Source organism: Trichosurus vulpecula, chromosome 2 (assembly GCF_011100635.1).
Source record: "Trichosurus vulpecula isolate mTriVul1 chromosome 2, mTriVul1.pri, whole genome shotgun sequence".
NCBI classification, from domain to species: Eukaryota; Metazoa; Chordata; class Mammalia; order Diprotodontia; family Phalangeridae; genus Trichosurus; species Trichosurus vulpecula.
In genome coordinates, this window is record NC_050574.1 from 382,067,206 (window position 1) to 382,086,913 (window position 19,708).

Consider the following 19,708-nt stretch of genomic DNA (forward strand, 5'->3'; position numbering starts at 1 on the left):
AAAGCAGGGATTAGCATGAGCTCCCCACTGAGTCCCTCCAAAAATCTATAAAAAATGGCTCTGAACCAATTCTAGAACTGCAGAACCCACAAAATAGCAGAGGGAAGCAGGTCTCCAGGCCAGGACAGCCTGGATGCTCTCTGGGTGAGGTCTATATCGCACAGAGCTGGGAGAGGAGTGGAGTGGAGCAGAGCCGAGCCCCGCGTGGGCGGCACGGACCAACCAGACCAGGAGCCGGGTGGAGTGTGCCCTAGCGCCCTGAATCAGTGAGCTGCAGCAGTTACCAGACTCCTCAACCCACAAACACCAAAGACAACAGAGAAGGTTAGTGGGAAAAACTGCAGGAGTGGAAAGAGTTTGCGGTTCAGCTACTGCCCCAGAGGCAGCGGAGGTGGAGCAGCTACAGAAGTACAGCTGCAGTTGCTTCCAGCCCCAGGCCCACCTGGTGGGAGGAATTAAGTGGCCGATCAGAGGAGGAGTGCACAGCCTTCTGAAGACCCAAGTCCAGTCCGGGTTGGGGGTTCTTGGGGAAGGAGGAGTGCTGGGGTGGCAGAGCTGCACATCCCCCCAAGCTTGGAACATAGTTCTCTTAACTCTACAAGCAGTCATACCCCGCTGAAAAACTCAAGGGTCAAGTTAGTTGGTTGGGAATATGGCCAGGCAGGGAAAACGCACCCAGATTCAGTCTCAGACTTTGGAGTCTTACTTTGGTGACAAAGAAGACCAAAACATACAGCCTAAAGAAGTCAACAAAGTCAAAGAGCCTACAACAAAAGCCTCAAAGAAAAAACATGAACTGGTCTCGGGCCATGGAAGAGCTCAAAAAGGATTTGGAAAAGCAAGTTAGAGAAGTGGAGGAAAAATTGGGAAGAGAAATGAGAAGGATACAAGAAAACTATGAAAAACAAGTCAATGACTTACTAAAGGAGACCCCCAAAAATACTGAAAAATACACTGAACAAAATAACACCTTAAAAAGTAGGCTAACTCAAGTGGCAAAAGAGCTCCAAAAAGCCAATGAGGAGAAGAATGCCTTGAAAGGCAAATGGAAAAGGAGGTCCAAAAGACCACTGAAGAAAATACTACCTTAAAAATTAGATTGGAACAAGTGGAAGCTAGTGACTTGATGAGAAATCAAGATATTATAAAACAGAACCAAAGGAATGAAAAAATGGAAGACAATGTGAAATATTTCATTGGAAAAACCACTGACCTGGAAAATAGATCCAGGAGAGATAATTTTAAAATTATTGGACTACCTGAAAGCCATGATCAAAAAAAGAGCTTAGATATCATCTTTGAAGAAATTATCAAGGAGAACTGCCCTGATATTCTCGAACCAGAGGGTAAAATAGAAATTGAAAGAATCCACAGATCGCCTCCTCAAAAGATCCCAAAAAGAAATCTCCTAGGAATATTGTCACCAAATTCCAGAGCTCCCATGTCAAGGAGAAAATAGTGCAAGCACCCAGAAAGAAACAATTTGAGTATTGTGGAAAAACAATCAGGATAACACAGGATCTAGCAGCTTCCACATTAAGGAACCGAAGGGCTTGGAATACGATATTCTGGACGTTAATGGAGCTGGGATTAAAACCTAGAATCACCTACCAAGCAAAACTGAGTATCATGTTCCAAGGCAAAATATGGATTTTCAATAAAATAGAGGACTTTCAAGCTTTCTCAGTGAAAAGACCAGAGCTGAATAGAAAATTTGACTTTCAAACACAAGAATCAAGAGAAGCATGAAAAGGTAAACAAGAAAGAAATCATAAGGGACTTACTAAAGTTGAACTGTTTTGTTTACATTCCTACATGGAAAGATGATGTGTATGATTCATGAGACCTCAATATCATAGTAGCTGAAAGGAATATGCATATATATACATATGTGTGTGTCTACGTATGTATATATGTAGGTGCATATATATAGTATATACATGTATATACATATATAGTATATGATAGTATACTTATATATATTTATAGACAGAGGGCACAGGGTGAGTTGAATGTGAAGGGATGATACCTAAAAAAATAAAATCAAATTAAGAGATAAGAGAGGAATATATGGAGAGAGGGAGAAAGGGAGAGATAGAATGGGGTAAATTACCTCGCATAAAAGTGGCAAGAAGAAGCGGTTCTCTAGGAAGGGAAGAGGGGGCAGGTGAGGAAGAATGAGTAAATCTTGCTCTCATTGGATTTGACCTGAGGAGGGAATACCATACACACTCAATTGGGTATCTTACCCCACAGGAAAGAAAGAGGAAGAAGATAAAAAAGGGGGGATGATAGAAGGGAGGGCAGACAGGGGGAGGAGGTAATTAAAAACAAACACTTTCAAAAGGAGACAGGGTCAAGGGAGAAAATTCAATAAAGGGGGATAAGTTAGGAAGGAGCAAAATATAGTTAATCTTTCACGACATGAGTATTGTGGAAGGGTTTTACACAATGATAAGCATGTGGCCTATGTTGAATTGCTTGCCTTCTTAGGGAGGGTGGGTGGGGAAGGAAGAGGGGAGAGAATTTGGAACTCAAAGTTTTAAAAACAGACGTCCAAAAACAACAACAAAAAAAAGTTTTTGCATGTAACTAGGAAACAAGATACACAGGCAATGGGGCGTAGAAATTTATCTTGCCCTACAAGAGAAGAAGGGAAAGAGTGATGGGAGGGGAGTGGGGGGACAGATGGGAGGGCTGACTGGGGACCGGGGCAACCAGAATATAAACCATCTTGGAGTGAGTGGGAGGGTAGAAATGGGGAGAAAATTTGTAATTCAAACTCTTGTGAAAATCAATGCTGAAAACTAAATATATTAAATAAATTAAATTTTAAAAAAAAAATAGATGAGGCAGAGGTCTTGTGTATTCTGAAGACAGCATGGAACCACAACAGAATATTTCTGAATGATTGAAAAAAAGAAATAAGCATTGTAAAAGCAGAATGCATGCACTGAAGAAATAACTGGCAGAATAGAAAAACTTAAATCCATAATGCCAAACCTCTGGAAGAAATAAAGAAAAGTTAACCAATTGGAATTGCAAATACACAAAAGTAAAGAACAAAAAACAACATTAAAAGAAAGCTTCAACATAGACCCTGGAGTGAGGAGATCCTGATTAGCAGGCAGTTGATGATACTTCCCAGGAACTCAAGAACTTTAAGAGCAGAAGAGGCAGCTAGGCTGCTCAGTGGATAGAGCACCAGCCCTAGAGTCAGAAAGACCTGAGTTCAAATTTGGCCTTAGACACTAACTGTGTGACCCTGGGCAAATCACTTAACCCTGATAAGAAAGAAGGAAAGAAAGGAAGAGAGAGAGAGAGAGAGAGAGTGAGAGAGAGAGAGAGAGAGAGGAATTGAGAGGGGAAGGAAGGAAGGAAGCCAGGAAGGAAGCAAAGAAGGAAGGAAGGAACAAAGCATGGTCTCCATAAAAGCAAAATATGTTAAAGAAAGGCTGCATTAGAGATAACAAAGATTACAGTTCTCCCGTATCACAGCACAACAACAACAAAAAAAAAAACCCTGAACATCACAATGCAAGAAATAATATAAGAAAACTGCCCAGAATATCTTAACAGAGTGCCAATCAAAAGAATCCACAGATAGCCTCCAGAAACAATAACAACTACCCTAGATTGCAAACTCCAAAACACACAATGGTAAAATTTAACAATTCTACTGACATATGACAAATTCTGTAAGTCAGTAGGAGAAAGAACAACAAATATAAAGGAAAGGAAATTCAAATAACACAAATCTGTTTTCAAATCACCAGAAACCAAAGCAGAGAATAAAATAACATATTCTAAAAGAATAAAGATGCTCAAGATGCAATCAAGGTGACATACCCTACAAAACTGAGTCAAAATATTAACTAAAAAAGACAGAGTTTCAATAAAAAGAGATTTTAAAAAACACTCTTAAAAAGAAAGCCAGAGCTACAAACACCTCAGAAAACAAAGGCAAGAAAGGTAAACAAATCAAGCAACCAAGGAGAGCACCAGTAATGAAATAACTTATACCAGAAAAAAAGGGGGGGGGGGGGGATCCTACAAAGACAGACACCTTATGGAGCTAAGAAGAACAACAGAAAAACAGAGACATCATTAAGAGATGTCTTTGTGAAAGCACACAAGGAGACAAAGGTGAAAGCAGAAATCAAATAGAAGCAATGTTGGAGAAACAGGCCTGAACAATCATGGACTAAACTTCACAATACCCTGTCTAAGGGTAAGTCAATGGGTTGTTGTTGTTATTGTTTTTTTTATGGAACTAAATCGCAGAGAAGGAGGGTGCACGAGAAGAAAGAGGGGAGGAAGAAAATAAAGGGAAATATATCATGTACCCTAATGAAGTCAAACTAACAACAAAGGGAAAATGATTCTGCTAGTCCCCCAGGAAAAATAGGGCCTACAAAAGAATGGGTCAGAAAGCAAAGAGAAGGACAGATCAAGGAAAAAGAAAGAAAGAAGTCTTGATTAAGTAGTGGGAAGAATTCCCACTGAAGCATATTCAGTGTTCAGAATATTCAGGAAGACAGATAGCTTACGAATGAACGTGGGAACCTTAAAATGCCTATAGTCTGCAGGGATTACTAGTTTAGAGAATGTCTTGCCTCAGCAAAAAGGGAATCAGAATACCTTCAAGCAACTGATACCCAGTGGAATCAGAGGGCATGGTCGATAGAGGAGATTGAATGCAAAATTACTAAGAAGGATGGCAAAGGGTAGTAATGAACTTCACAGAGACATAAAAAAAATCTCTCCCATGGGACAGTAATTCCATCTTCTCTGTCACCTACAAGAATTGCAGGATATTACAAAGTTTTAAAGGGCAAAAATAACGAATGTATCACTTGCAGTATAATGCAATAAAAATAGTTGTCAGTTCAGGAAGCAAAATGTATGACACAAATTCAAATCAAGACAACAATAAAATCCTAAATAATGAGTGAGTCAAAGAACAAGTCAGAGAAATAATTAATAATTATGAGAAAGAAAATGATAATGATGAAAAAAAATATCAACATTCCTGGGATGCAGCTAAAGCATTCCTCAGGTGGAGAATCATATCCCTATAAACATACATCAACAAACAAACTAAAAAAGGAAGTGAATATTGAACTGAATATGAACTTTTTAAGAATGACAAAGCCAACAGATAAATTGAAAATGAGCGCGAAGGGGGAGAGAGCAAAGATTAGAGAAATATAAAAACTGGAAAAATTACAAATGATAAATAATACTAATACCTTCTTTGAAAAAGATTAATAAGAGTATTAAACATTTAGCCAATCTGATTAAAGAGGGCAGAAAATCAGGTCAACAAAATAGCAAATGAACAAAATGAAATCACAACAAAATAAGAAGAAATAAAAAGAATCATCAGAACATACTATGCATAGTTATATGCTAACAAAGCCAAGAACACAAAATAGAAATAGAGGAATATCTTCAAAAACATAAAATACTAAAACTAAAATGAATAAAACTAGTTGCAAAGGAAATAATGAAGGAAAAAAAATTGCTGGTCCTGATAGATTTGCAGGAAATTGCCAATAAAATTTTAAAGAATAATTAGTACCAACACTATACAAATTATTCTCCAAGATTAAGAAAGTTGCTTATTGGATTCTCTTTATGAGATAAATAGACTTGTAATGTCAAAACCAGGGAAGCTAAATCACTGAAAGAGAACTATAGACTAACATCAATTTTAAAATTTTATGTGACATCCTGTCAAATATGCTACTGTGATTTATCCAAGAAATTATTCACATTCAAGAAATCACAAAGATGTAGTTATACCATACATATTAGAATGGCTCAACATTAGAAAAACAATCAATATAATAATAATATTGAAAACAAAAACATTTAAAATTGTATGATTACCTCAATAGACATAGGAAAAGCCTCTGACAAAATAAAACATCAATTTTTGCTTAAAAACCCCTATAAAGTATAGTCATTTTGGAACTTAAAAAAAAAGTCACAGACAGTATCTCTCTAAAACCAAAGCAAGCATCATATGCAATGGGGATACATGAAAAGATTTCCCACTATATACAGGAACAAAGAAATCATTAGTATTATTTGACATAGTTTTGGAAGTCCTCACAATAGAAATACAACAATAGAAAGAAATTCAAGGCATAAAGATAGGCAAAAGAGGAAGCTCTTATTTGTTAATGATATGATTTACTTACAAAATGCCAAGAAATCAGCAAAGATTGAGACAACAGCTTCAGTAAAGTGGTCATCACCAAGTTTAACTATTTAAATACTGAAGAAATGCAGTCAGGATTTCATAAGACCTAGCAGCTTCTATTCCAAAAGGCTGTAGTAGTTCTTGAAACATTATATTTCAAAGAGCAAAGGAGCTGGGGTTGCATCCAAGAATAACTTATTCAGCAAAATTGAGTATAATCCTGAATGAAAAAAAATGGATAGGGGCAGTTAGGTGGCGCAGTGAATAAAGCACCGACCCTGGAGTCAGGAGGACCTGAGTTCAAATCTGACCTCAGATACTTGACACATTTACTAGCTGTGTGACCTTGGGAAAGTCACTTAACCTCAACTGCCTTGCCTTCCCCCTCTCCAAATAAAAAAGAACAGACATCTGATGAACTGAAAGACTTTCAGGTATTTGTAACAAAAAGACCAGAACTCATTGGAAAATTTGATACAAAAGATCCAGAAGAAATAAAAGGAAATCATTAAAGATTAATTATAAGGTACTCAATAAGGTCAAACTGTTCACTTATTATATATTTGAAAATGTTATTGGTAGTGTTAAAACTGTCATGGTTACTAAGGTAGTCTGAAAGAAAGGTCAGGGCTGAGTTGTGTACAATGGGGTGATTCTTAAAAACAAAATTGGTAGGAAAAGGTAAAAGGGAGCAATTGTATTATAAAAATGGGGTGTGAAAGGAAGAACTAATACAGAGCAAGGCAGATGGTAATGTTGGAACCTTACTCTCATCTGGGTTGAAGAGGAAACAAGGTATACCTCTGGAAGGGTGTAGAAGTCTTCTGAACATGTAGACAAATGAGAAAACCTGGGAAAAGGGTGGGGGAGGGACTTTGAGAGGGGTGTGGACTGGGATTTGGGAGGATGGGGTGATTTTTTGAGGGGTATATGGTTTGAGATGAGAAGGTGGGGCTAAGTAATGGTGGGACTCTTGGGAGGTAGATGGAGTAGGGGGTGGAATGAGAGGATAAGGTAACAGGAAAGGATAAAAAGAGGCTGAAAAAGAAAACAGTGAAAAAAAACAATGAGTAAAAATAAGGAGGGAAATTCACAAATAGTAATTGTAATTTTGAATGTGAAGGGGATGTTTATAGCAGCTCTCTTTATGGTTGCAAAGAACTGTAAACTGCAGGGATCCCCATCAACTGGGTTGAACAATTGGTTGAACAAGTTGTGGTATATGGTTGTGATGAAATACTACTTTGCTATAAATGGTGAGTTCAATGATCTTAGAAAGGCATGGAAAGATTTGCACAAAATGATGAGCAAAGTGACCAGAATAAAGAGAACACTGTATAAGTAACAGGGATCTTGTCTTAAGAACAACTTTAAGCAACTAAGTCATTTTGACTATTAGAAATATACAAATTAAAAATAAAGGACATATGAAGAAAGACACTATCTACATCCAGAGAAAGAACTGATAAATAGAAGTATGTATAGATTATGCATGTATATATATGTATACACACACACACACACACACACACCTATTTGTGTCTAATGGTAGCCATCTCTGGGGGTGGCGGGAGGGTAGAGGGGAGTGGAGGGGAAAGGAAGAAAAAAAGGAAAATAAAGAAATTTACATGATAACTTTGTTGCATATTTGAGGGGAAACTGTACAGGGTAGATTTGCAGTTTCATGTGAAATCATCTTTTTTTATGGTACTGTTATGGAAATGCTCGTTTTGTTCTATGAACTGAAAATAAAATAAAATTTAAAAAAGAAAGAGAATAATTATTCCAGATAATTATAAACTGCAGAAAATATCAAAGGATTAATCTATCAAAATGCACAAAATAATTGCATAGATTCCATTACAAAATTTTCTGTAAGAGAATAAAGGACAAGACCAATGTCTTACCCCGTATACCAAAATAAAGTCAAAATGGGCACATGATTTAGATATAAAGGCTGATACTATAAGCAAACTGGGAGAGCAAGGAATAGTTTACCTTTTAGATTTATGGAAAATGGAAGCATTTATTACCAAACAAGAGATAGAGAACATTATGAAATGCAATATGGATAATTTTGATTACATTAAATTGAAAAGTTTTTGTACAAACACAGCCAATGCAACTAAGATTAGGAGGGAAGCACAAAACTGGGAAAGAATTTTTACAACCAGTGTCTCTGATGAAGGCCTTATTTCTCAAATATATAGAGAATTGAGTCAAATTTATAAGAATGTAAGTCATTCCCCAGTTGATAAATGGTCAAAGGATATGAACAGGCAGTTTTCAGAGGAAGAAATTAAAGCTATCTAGTCATATGAAAAAATGCTCTAAATCACTACTGATTAGAGAAATGCAAATCACAACAACTCTTAGATACCACATCTTTCCTGTAAGATTGGCTAACATGACCAAACAGGAAAATTATAAATGCTGGAGAAGATGTGGGAAAACTGGAGCACTAATGCATTATTGGTGGAGTTGTGAACTGATCCAACCATTTTGGAGAGCAATTTGGAACTATGCCCAAAGGGCTATAAAACTGTGCATACCCTTTGACCTAGCAATACTACTTCTAGGGCTGTATCCCAAAGAGATCATACAAATAAGAAAGGACCCATATGTACAAAAATATTTATAGCAGCTCTTTTTGTGGTGGCCAAGAACTGGAAATCTAGGGGATGCCCATCAATTGGGGAATGGGTGAACAAGTTGTGGTATATGAATGTAATGGAATACTATTGTGCTATAAGAAATGATGAGCAGGCTGACTTCAGAAAAACCTGGGAAGACTTATATGAACTGATGCTGAGTGAGGGGAGCAGAAGCAGGAGAACATTGTACACAGTTACAGCCACATTGTGCGATGACTAACTTTGATAGACTTGGCTCTTCTCAGCAATGCAAAGTTCTAAGACAACTCCAAAATGCTCGTGATGGAGAATGCTATCCACATCCAGAGAAAGAATTACAGAGTCTGAACGCAAATCAAAGCATACTATCTGCTCGCTCTCTCTTTTGTTTTGTTTCTTCTTTCTTGTGGTTCATTCCATTGGTTATAATTCTTCTTTACAACATGACTAATGTGAAAATATGTTTAATATGAATGTATATGTAGAGCCTATATCAGATTGCAGGGGAATTTTGGGGGAGGAAGGAGGGGAGGAAGGAGGGGAGGGAGGGGGAGAAAATTTAAAACCCAAAAGCTTGTGGAACTGAATGGTGTAGCTTAAAATCAAATAAATAAATAAATAAATAAATAGATAGATAGATAGATAGATAGATAGATAGATAAATAAATAAATGGATGAATGAATAAATAAATAAATGAACAGATAAATAAATAAATAAATAAATAAATAGATAAATAAATAAATAAATAAATAAATTAATAAATGAATGAATGAATAAATAAATAAATAAAAGAAATAAAGAACAACTGAAACAGCTGAATTAATATTCAGTTGTCATGGCTCAGCCTGGCCCATATAATTTTGAAAAAATAATACTTCCAAAGTCAATTTGCAGTTTTAATGCTATAGCAATCAAATTTTCAATGGAATACTTAGACAACTTGATTGAACAGTGATAAAATTCATTTTGAAAAATAAAAAATTGAGAATATCTAGAAAAATAATGAAAATATATAGGATGAAGAGCTACTAGCACTTCCAGATCTCAAACTATATTATAAAACATCAGTCATCAGAACTATTTGGTACTGGATGAAAAATAGAAAGATCAGAGTACAAAAAAGAAATAACCAATTGTGCAATAGGCCAGGAAACAAAACTTACATAGAAAATAACTCTCAGGGCAGCTAGGTGGTGCAGTGAGTAGAGCACTGGCCCTAGAGTCAAGAGGAACTGAGTTCAAATCTGGTCTTAAACACTTGACACACTTACTAGCTGTGCGACCTTGGGCAAGTCACTTAACCTCAATTGCCCTGCCTTTTCCCTTCCAAAAAATAAAGAAAAAGAAAACAACTCCCAATTAAAGAAAAACTGGGGGGAAAACTGAAAAGGAGTCTGACAAAAATTAGGCTTAGATTAACAGCTTATATTATACTCCACAATATGTTCTAAATGGATATCTGACCTTAATATTAAAGATTTTGCTATAAAGTCTTAGAAGTGGGGCAGCTAGGTGGCACAAATATACACACATATACAAAACATATTGTATGCACGTGTTATATACATATGTATCTGTTAAGTGTATGTTGTATATTGTGTGTTCCATGTTGTGTGCTCAGTTGTTTCAGTCATTTTGACTCTTTACGAATCTATTTGGGGTTTTCTTGGCAAAGATACAGAAGTGGTTTGCTATTTCCTTCTCCAGCTCATTTTACGGATGGGGAAACTGAGGCAAACAGGATTAAGTGACTTGCCCAGGGTCACACAGCTGGCATGTGTTTGAAGTGACATTTGAACTATCCACTGAGCTACCTACTTGTCCTTAAAGTATATGTTGTTAAGTTTGAGAGTAAATTCTGGGTAAATAATAATTTTATTAATCATGCCAGCATATAATTAATATAAAGGGTCAGTGACACACTCAAATGCCAAAGATGGAATCTACTTAGAGCTTATATCTCCTTGGAAAAGTAGGTGTTCCTTGAGAGTGGCAATAGACTCTGGTTAACAAGTAAGGAAAGAGAATGAATATTATAATGAGAGGCAAGTCTATTCTAATGAGAGGCTGACGGACTTTAATTATATCATTTACTTCCAAACCACCTCCAGCCTTGGGCAATCTAATCAAAGAATTTATCCCCAACCTAAACCTAAGTAGGACACAATTAGCTTCCCCACCTGGGCGGGATCTAAACAAGATTGAGGAGAAAGTTAATCCAATCTATTATCAGCAACATCTTTCAGTAGAGAAAAAGGTTTTGGAAAGGGGAGAATCCTGTGTCTTCCCAGAATTAACAATTATTTCTCTCATTCCCTTATTTGATTCTGTTGAGAGACATAAGTCTCCTCAGTGATCACTAACTGATATGATAAACACTTCATCAGGTATTTCTAATTATGGGTCTTATGAGGGGAAACAAAGTGAGGGAAAAAATGGGGAGAGAGTGCTCTGTACTGACAAAATCAATGGAGGCGGTCCCCTCTGTTAAGCAATACTTACAGATAAAAGGCACACAGGGAGAAAGCAAATTATATATACATATACATATATATATATATATATACGTGTGTGTGTATCTATATCTATATGTGTGTGTATGTGTACACATATACATATATACAAATTTATAGATAATAATCTTTTTTCTTTTGAAATGTTAACAATAGCTGGGCCTTGAAGATTTAAATGTTACCATTAGTGAGTATGAATTTGGATTTGATTTAATCTGAAATCTGTCCTGAAGGAAATCAGAATGTGGTCTGTTCTCCTATCAGGACAATTATGATAAATCAGAACTTAATAGAAAAGACATTAGCTATCTGGCATTAAGAAATTCATTAGCTGTGTGACTCCAAGCAAATTACCTTATGTCCATTTACCTCAGTTGACTATTCTGTAACGGGATAATAATAGCCCTCACCTCCCAGAGTTGTTGTGGGAATCATATGATTATAAAGTGCTAGTTAATGTTAACTCCTTTTATTACTTTTTGATTCTTTATTATTTCTTTAATTAGATGTAATTACTTGATAATTTTATGTAGGTTTTTAGATGTGATCGGTATACAATGTCAATGGTGATGAGATGAATGATTTTCTATGTAAGGTAATTTGGAGACACATTCGCCTGAATTGAAGCCACTTGAATGGCAATGGGTTTTGTTTCAAGTTTCAAATACTTAATAATGTTTATGGTATTGTTATATTAATACATTTCCTTACACCGTGAAATCTGGTAAACTATTGTATCAGATATGCTTTTAGAAAAGCAATTCCTTGTAATCTAGATGTCTCTAGACTAAGAATTGTACTGTTAAAAAAAGTTTGAAAACTGTTAGGTCATTTTATGAGCCCTGCTGACCACATGTTGTAATATTTTGCAGTACTGTAATTTAAAAATTTATAAACTTGTATTTAAGAGGAAGTTTCATGTAAGATTATTTGGCTATCAGTTATGAAAATTTTGAGATTGTTCTTATTTGGAAGTTTACAGCAATTGGCCAATGTTGGTTTTTAGGGTTTGAGTAAACTATCACATACTCACTATCTATGTGGGATTCCAGAATATAATTATTTTCTTGATCTCTAGTGAAATGTTTTATACCAGAATGAAAACAAAAGGAAGAAAGTGCTAATGAATACATTTTTAAAGGCCTGGTAAACTTTGTTATTGTGATAAGGCTAATTTAATTGGGTATATTTTTGGCATGGTTTCAATTATAAAACTTGAAACTCCTCCCCAGTAAAAGCACTTTTTGACCAGAGAGGGGTGGTAATTAGGAAATTTTGGTAATTAGAAATTTATTTTGTTTTTATGGTACCTTTGGGATTTCTTTATGATACTTAACGACATCTTACACCAACTTAGTTTTTATAAATTCCAATTTTAAGGATTTAGTTTTGCTTTATGGTTGAATAAGAGATATCTATAAGTTTACAGGTTTCCAGCTAATTTATTTAACTATTCTAAAGACTGCCTTTTAACATCAGGGTAAATTTTAAGCTATTTTTGACAAAGAGAAATACTTCTAGGAAGGAATATTTAAGTAAAAAATCTTTTGTGTAAATTTTTAAGTAAAAAAAAACCAACAGATTTTTAGAAGGCCCGATAAATTTTATTTGTAAGCTAATTTATTGCAACAATTTGATGGTATTGATAATAATTGTGTCCAATCCTACTACGATTAGTGAGATTTTACTGTTTGAGGAGAAAACCTTTTTTGGGACCCTGAATATTCTTTCTGAGTTTCATTTTTAGGTTTGTTGCATCCCTGTGCCAACCTTAAATGGGTACTTTGAGAAAAACATCAGGAGTCAGTGGCTCAATGGAGTGACATCTGAGATGTAAGGTTAGTGAATATCTGGAATAAGGTTACCTTGGAAACGCTAAGATTGGAGTCTTCTTAATGCATTTTCCCATACAAGAAATCTGTCTACCTGGTTCTGTATATGCTAGACTTATGGTGGTGTAGGCCTTGAGGAACAGTTTTGATGCTGTTACAACCATGTCTCTGCTTCTAACTCATAGGAAATTTCTATTATCCAGGTAGGCAAACAGTGGAAGTTTGCCACTGCAATACTGAATCACTAAAGCATCTGAATTACTGTAATAAGGTGCAAGTGGGAAAGATCTTGCTGTTTTGATCAGAATTTGTAGTCATTCCATGGCCTAAGCAAGAATTAAACTAGTGCTTGAACTTGTATGTATATGATTCAGTTCCTGAAGTATCTTATTCCTTCAGAATGACAGGAGTATAATTAGACAAAGGTAGAGAATGTGTGAAACAAAGATATGCACCTATTATGTTGTGAGGTTAAAGTCAAGAACCTCTTTTGTTTAGGTTTTAAGGAATAGGATTTCAATACAGTCAGTTATGTTAGTGGTAGACTAGTGACTTACTAGCTACCTTGTGTTACCTTAACAGGAAATCTGATCTTACTTATCTTTGCCATTTAATCTGAGATTAGAACCTGTGTGTAAAGCATGCCCTGAAATGGATGCAAACTACTTAAGACTCACCTTAAAGATGTTCCCATTGTTTGAAGGGATTCTGAGAGTAGTAATCTATGTTTATGTCCATTTGAACATGGTTAGTAACTAAACATATTTTACCATAGACAACATTTCATATAAGCTGTTCTCTGTATACAATTTGGGATTATTATATTTACACGTCTCATCCCAAGTCTTTTCTTGTTTGTTATTGAGCATCTTAAAGCAAAATCACCTGTGTAATGTTGAACCTAGGAATGAAAAAGCATCTACTTACCATGAGTACTAGTTATATCAATACAAGTTGTGATTTTTCATGATGAATCTCTTACTGTTACCAACGTGAGATTAGAGTCAATACTTGTTATCAAGGACATGTGATCCTTGAGAGCTGAATCTACCCAAAGCTATGATTATTTGAACTTGCTCTTTAAGACCTTATGGGACAGTAACTGATATTGTTCTGAGTCTTGGTCCAGGTGTAATCATCATGAAATATTATTAAGCCAATGAATCCATGATACCAGTAACCCTGTGGGGTTGAAATCTATGAATTGTAGGTGGCATTCTCACGGGAAAGGTTGGGAGAATGACTCTTGACATGGGCTGAGGTAGGATTCTCCTGACTCAATTTTCCCAGTACGATGTCATATGTTATACGATACACAAGATATATACATATAGCTGTTATATAATGTAGAAATAATAAACACATGCAAATTCATGTTCATTATTTCCATATCACATAACATACATGTACATATGCTGTGTGTCATGCAAGATACACATATATCCAAAAGTAGTTTCCCAATAGATAAGTAGTCAAATGATATGAACAAATAGTTCTCAAAATAATTTCAAACTATTAACAACTATATGAAAGAATTCTCCAAATCTCTAATAACAAGATACATACACATCAAATCAATCCTGAGATTTTGCTTCACATCCTACAAATGGTCAGAGATGACAGAAGAATGGAATAATCAGTGTTAGAAGGGTCGTAGGTCAATAGGGAATCAGTATCAGTGAATCATTTTGGAAAGCAATTTGGAATAGTGCAAATAAAGTGAACTTGACTCAGTGATTCTGTTATGAGAAGGTCATCAGTGAGAAGAAAATCCTGATAAATGCTAAAATATTTATAGCAGCACTTTTCGTGATAGCAAAGAATTGGAAACAAAGCAGATGCCCATAGACTAGAGAATGACTTAATAAATTGTAGTGCATTTTTAAAAAATGTATTCAAGAAATGCAAATGCAATGAATACAGAGAAATATGAAAGATTAAAATGAATTAATTAAGAGTAAAGTAAGTAGAGCCAAGAAAACAATATACACAATCACCACAATAATAGAAATGGAAAAAGCCACTACCAAATAATCAAAAGCAAATGTTGCAAAATTATAAAGAACGTGTATGGCTCCAAAAAAAGAGATATGAGAAGACACCTCCTAACCTAGTCCTTTACAGAGTTAGAGGTCCACAAAGTGTGGCTCATTGCACATAATTTCAGAATTTTTCAATATACTGAGCAGTTAGCTGATTTATTTCCCCTCTTTTTTCTTTTTGCCTTTGAAAATACTTTTTGTCATATGCGATAACATTCTGGGAAGGGAAGGCAAAGGAATACTGGGGAAAATTGTGTTAATGTAAAAAAGGACATCAATAAAAACTGATTTTTTTTAAAAAATCAATACCAAGTACTAACTTATACAACAAAGTCAGAGAATACATCTTTCCATTATCACTTACAGATTTCAATCTACTTCAAAAATTTAACAAGATACTCCATTTCTTCTGTACAAACCAACAATTCTCTCCCCTTCTGTACAAAGTTAATAGTTTTGTTAACTCAAAGCTGAATATATTAAAAACACCCCTTGAAGTGTGTTATCTGTTGGTATACTCACAAAGTGAACACCTCATCCCAAGTGAAATTTGTGGTACTTTTGGTTACTGAGCTGAAGAACTTCTGAGGAGGATCATTTATCTGAGTCATAAATACACAGTTAAGGCTGCCTGCAATGAAAAGAGGGACATTTTATAATTTCCACAAAATATCCCAAACATAGTTCAGTTGCAAAGTCCAAGAAACAGGAAAAAATGGCTAAACTTTAGCCAAAATAGATGGCAAGACAGCATTTCCTATGCTGGAAATTTGTCCTGTGTCCTCTGAAGATGATAGGCTATCTGAATGAGACAGGTCACCAACTGTCTGGTGTCTTCTTTGAAAAAAAAAATCTCCTTAAAATGCTATGTAATTCAAGTTTTTAAGTTCTGACTGTCCATAATTGTATACTGCTCATTTAAGCAGGTTTCCCTATTGGGAAATTTTTAATTGTTAAATACTTTAAAATTCCTGAGAGCATTTTTACTCTCACATTTTTCTGTGGAATAATAAAAACAATAACTATATATGTATATATATATATATATATATATATACATAGATATAAATATGTAGTTAGATTAAAAACATGTTCCCCATGTGAGGATAAATTGAGTGTTGAACTATCTTTTGCTTGTATTAAGTTAGTAGTTAAAAATTCATAAAACCAAAGATTTACCATACAAAGATTCTACCCTACAAAACAAAGACAATCCAAATGAAAAATGCTTTACGATTTAGGGGGTAAAACTGCCTGAGATGAGAATAAATATTCAGAATATAATTTTGTGTTATAATTTGATCACTGGAAATGAATTTTTTAAAATTATTTTTTCAATCAACAAAAATCTATTTTCTCTTTGTCCCGCACACCCCATTATAAAAAATAAACAAGATAAAATAAAAGCCCTTGTTTTTGACAATAGACACAGTCAAGCAAAACAAAGTTCTACACTGACCATGTCGGAAAAAGTACTATGTCTCAATCTGCACGCTGACTCCACTGCCCCTCTGTCAAAGAGCAGGGTACAATTCTTCATCATCACTCTTTTGGAATCATGGTTGGATCTTGCATTGATTCAAATTCTTAATTCTTTCAAAGTTTTTGTTTTTATATTGTTGTTGCTGTGGCTTAGTATGTTCCTTGTTCTGCTCACTTCATTCTACATAAGTTCATACAAGTCCTCCTAGTTTCTCTAAAACCATCCTTTTCACCATTTCTTATGGCAGTATTCTATTACGTTCACAATCCAAAATTCATTCATCCATTCTTCAAAAGGAATCCCCTTAGTTTCCAATTCTTTCCTACAACAAAAAGAGCTGTATATATATATATATATATATATATATATATATATATATATATATTTTAATATTTATGGGTCTTTTCCTCTTTCTTTGACCTCTTTAGTCTAGTAGCAATATACCTGAGTCAAAGGGTATGAACACTTTAAGAACTTCTAGGGCACAGTTCCAAATTCCTTTCCAGAATGGCTGAACCAATTCAAAGCCACAACAATTGTACCCCAGTGTCCCTATTTTCCCATAGCTTTTACACCTTTTGTCATCTTTGCCAGTCTGATGGGTATGAAGTAGAATCCAAAGGTTTCATTAATTTTTATTTATCTAATTATCCATAATTGAAAGCATTTTTTTCAAATGGTTATCGATAGCTTAGATCTTTTCCTTTGAAAAATTTCTTTGACCATTTCTCTATGGGGACTGAATCTTGGTCTTACCTTTAATCAGCTAAATATCTTGGATTTGAGACATTCTTCAGAAAAATTTGTTACAAAGATTTTCTTTTCCCATTAGCTTGTTTCTTTTATAAGGAAAATTTAATAATCAACTCTCACAAGCTGGCTCAAGCCACCTCCAGTAGAGCCACTTAACAAAGTGTTTTTGTAACCATTGTTGTGTTTTAAAAAAATAAGCCAGATAGAAAAATAATAGCTTATTGAAGAAGAGCAATATGCCCTTCTAGAAGGGTACTTAGTGTAAGAGGTATTGTATATACCCACAATTTTTCCTAAGGGAGGTAGAGGTAGATATATCTGACAAGAAGGATAATAATTTCTGCAGAATAAAATATTTTCATTTCAAATAACAGACAGGCAAACCATATTTCTTTCATCTCATAAATTTTAAGAATGGTTAATAAAACCTAAAAAAATTAGGAGAGAAAAAATGGTAATAAACTTATCTCATGGCATGATCTTGTAACAGTTAAGGAAAAAAGGCTGACTGGAGTACTAGATAAACTGGATTTCTAACTTTCTTGCTTCAGTTCTTCTGTTTTGTTCTTTTAGGCTTCTATCTCCAAAATCAGGAATTTGATTTCTGGACCACAGAGTCTAAAGCATAGAAGACCCTACTAATACTTAACACCTAAAAGTCACCTCAATTTTTTATCTACTACATGTAGTACAATTTCTTTGTGCCAAAAAGCACTATCAATTTTACAAAACAGCCTATCTTTCTGAAACCATAGTACAGCTTTGTCTGATATTTCCAATATTCTACCTGAAGAACCAGGATTATTCAGCAGTGTTGCTTGGATATTCTTTACCAGCAGTTTTAGTTTATGAACCCTTGGAGGTTTAGGAGGGCACAAGTCCTGAGGAAGTGTTGAGGTATACAGCATATCCTGTAGAAAGCAAACAATAACAAAGGAACATTAACCCAAAAGAATGAGAGAAAATAGGTATTTTTTGACATTCCAACAAACTACCAAGATAAAATTACTGAATGAGACAAATAGCCAATTTTCAGTCCATAAACTATGCATGCAAATGGTGAGAATCTCTTGCAAAAACATACAATAATGAGCCTCATAAGAAAACTAAAAAGTTTCCATAATAAGAATCAGGTGAAAGGCTAGAACATCAAAATCATTACTGAGAGACTTCCTCTGCTAATAGAAACAGTTTATCTGTAACTTAAAATCTCAGAGAGTTGCCTGGCAGTTTAAATGATTTGTGTATCATCACATGGCCAGTATGTGTCACCGAAGCAAGAAATGAACTCCTATCTTCCTGACTCCAAGGCCATCCATCAGAATGTGATGAAAATACCTTTTCACTGGGTAATATGTAAGAGTGTTTTATAACTGTATTGAATACAAAAGTTACTTGTGCCCTGGTCACTACTTTATTACGAGGCAGTCAAAAGGACTGAAATCCAAGAGGTTTAGAAAGTCTGTGAGTAAGAACAGGGGTTATGGGAGATGGGGAAATGCTATAAGACCATGTGTAAATTTCCTATGGCAGATCAGCAAAGATCCCAAAGTGAAATTAAATATTAATAACAAAGAAAAGATTTACCTTTGCCTCTTTTACATCCATAATTTTTGTGCTCAAAACCACTGATGGGGAGACTGAACTAATTAGATGTTTCAAGATATCTTTGAGGGTTTTGGATAGTTCAAGTGTCCCAATTATCTGATCCTGGGAAAAAAAGGAAACATTATTATCAATATTTCAAAAGCAAAATAGGAAAAGAAATCACCCAAAATATGCAACTTAAATAAACAGGAGATAACTACAAAGTAAATCTGGCATCAGATTTCTTCTATCTGGGTCAACAATGAGGTAGAATATAAAAATGTAGTAATAGTTTGACCTTATTTTTTGAAAGGTTAAAAACAGTATCATAGAATTATAGAACTGTAAGGGATCATAGAAATCATGTTTGTGGAGGAAGCAGCAGGGTACAGTGAAAAAGGAACTAAATTCAAAGTTACAAAACCTGGGTATGAATCCTGACTTTAAACAAGTTACGATTTCTCTGGGTATAAATTTCCTCATCAATAAAATGAAAGGTTTGGAATAAATAAAGGACTTCAAAGGGTATTTCCAGGTTTAAGTCATAGAGCATCTTCTATGTGATCATAGGTAATTCAAAAACAAAATGGGAAAGCCCAAGATTTGTTTTAAATTGTTTCATAGATTTTGTTAATGTGAGATCTGTAGCATTA

General features: G+C 34.9%; 1 protein-coding gene across 1 annotated transcript in view; it reads right to left on the reverse strand.

Annotated features, from left to right (window-relative positions):
* The window catches only part of C2CD2 (C2 calcium dependent domain containing 2), a 145,244-nt gene that overhangs the window by 67,575 nt on the left and 57,961 nt on the right, over positions 1 to 19,708 (reverse strand). Inside the window, exons 5-7 of the mRNA XM_036744152.1 lie at positions 19,056 to 19,178; positions 18,256 to 18,379; positions 15,755 to 15,863 (exon numbers count right to left, since the gene is read on the reverse strand). Coding sequence (XP_036600047.1) covers positions 15,755 to 15,863; positions 18,256 to 18,379; positions 19,056 to 19,178 — 356 coding nt within the window. The remainder of the gene's footprint in view (positions 1 to 15,754; positions 15,864 to 18,255; positions 18,380 to 19,055; positions 19,179 to 19,708) is intronic.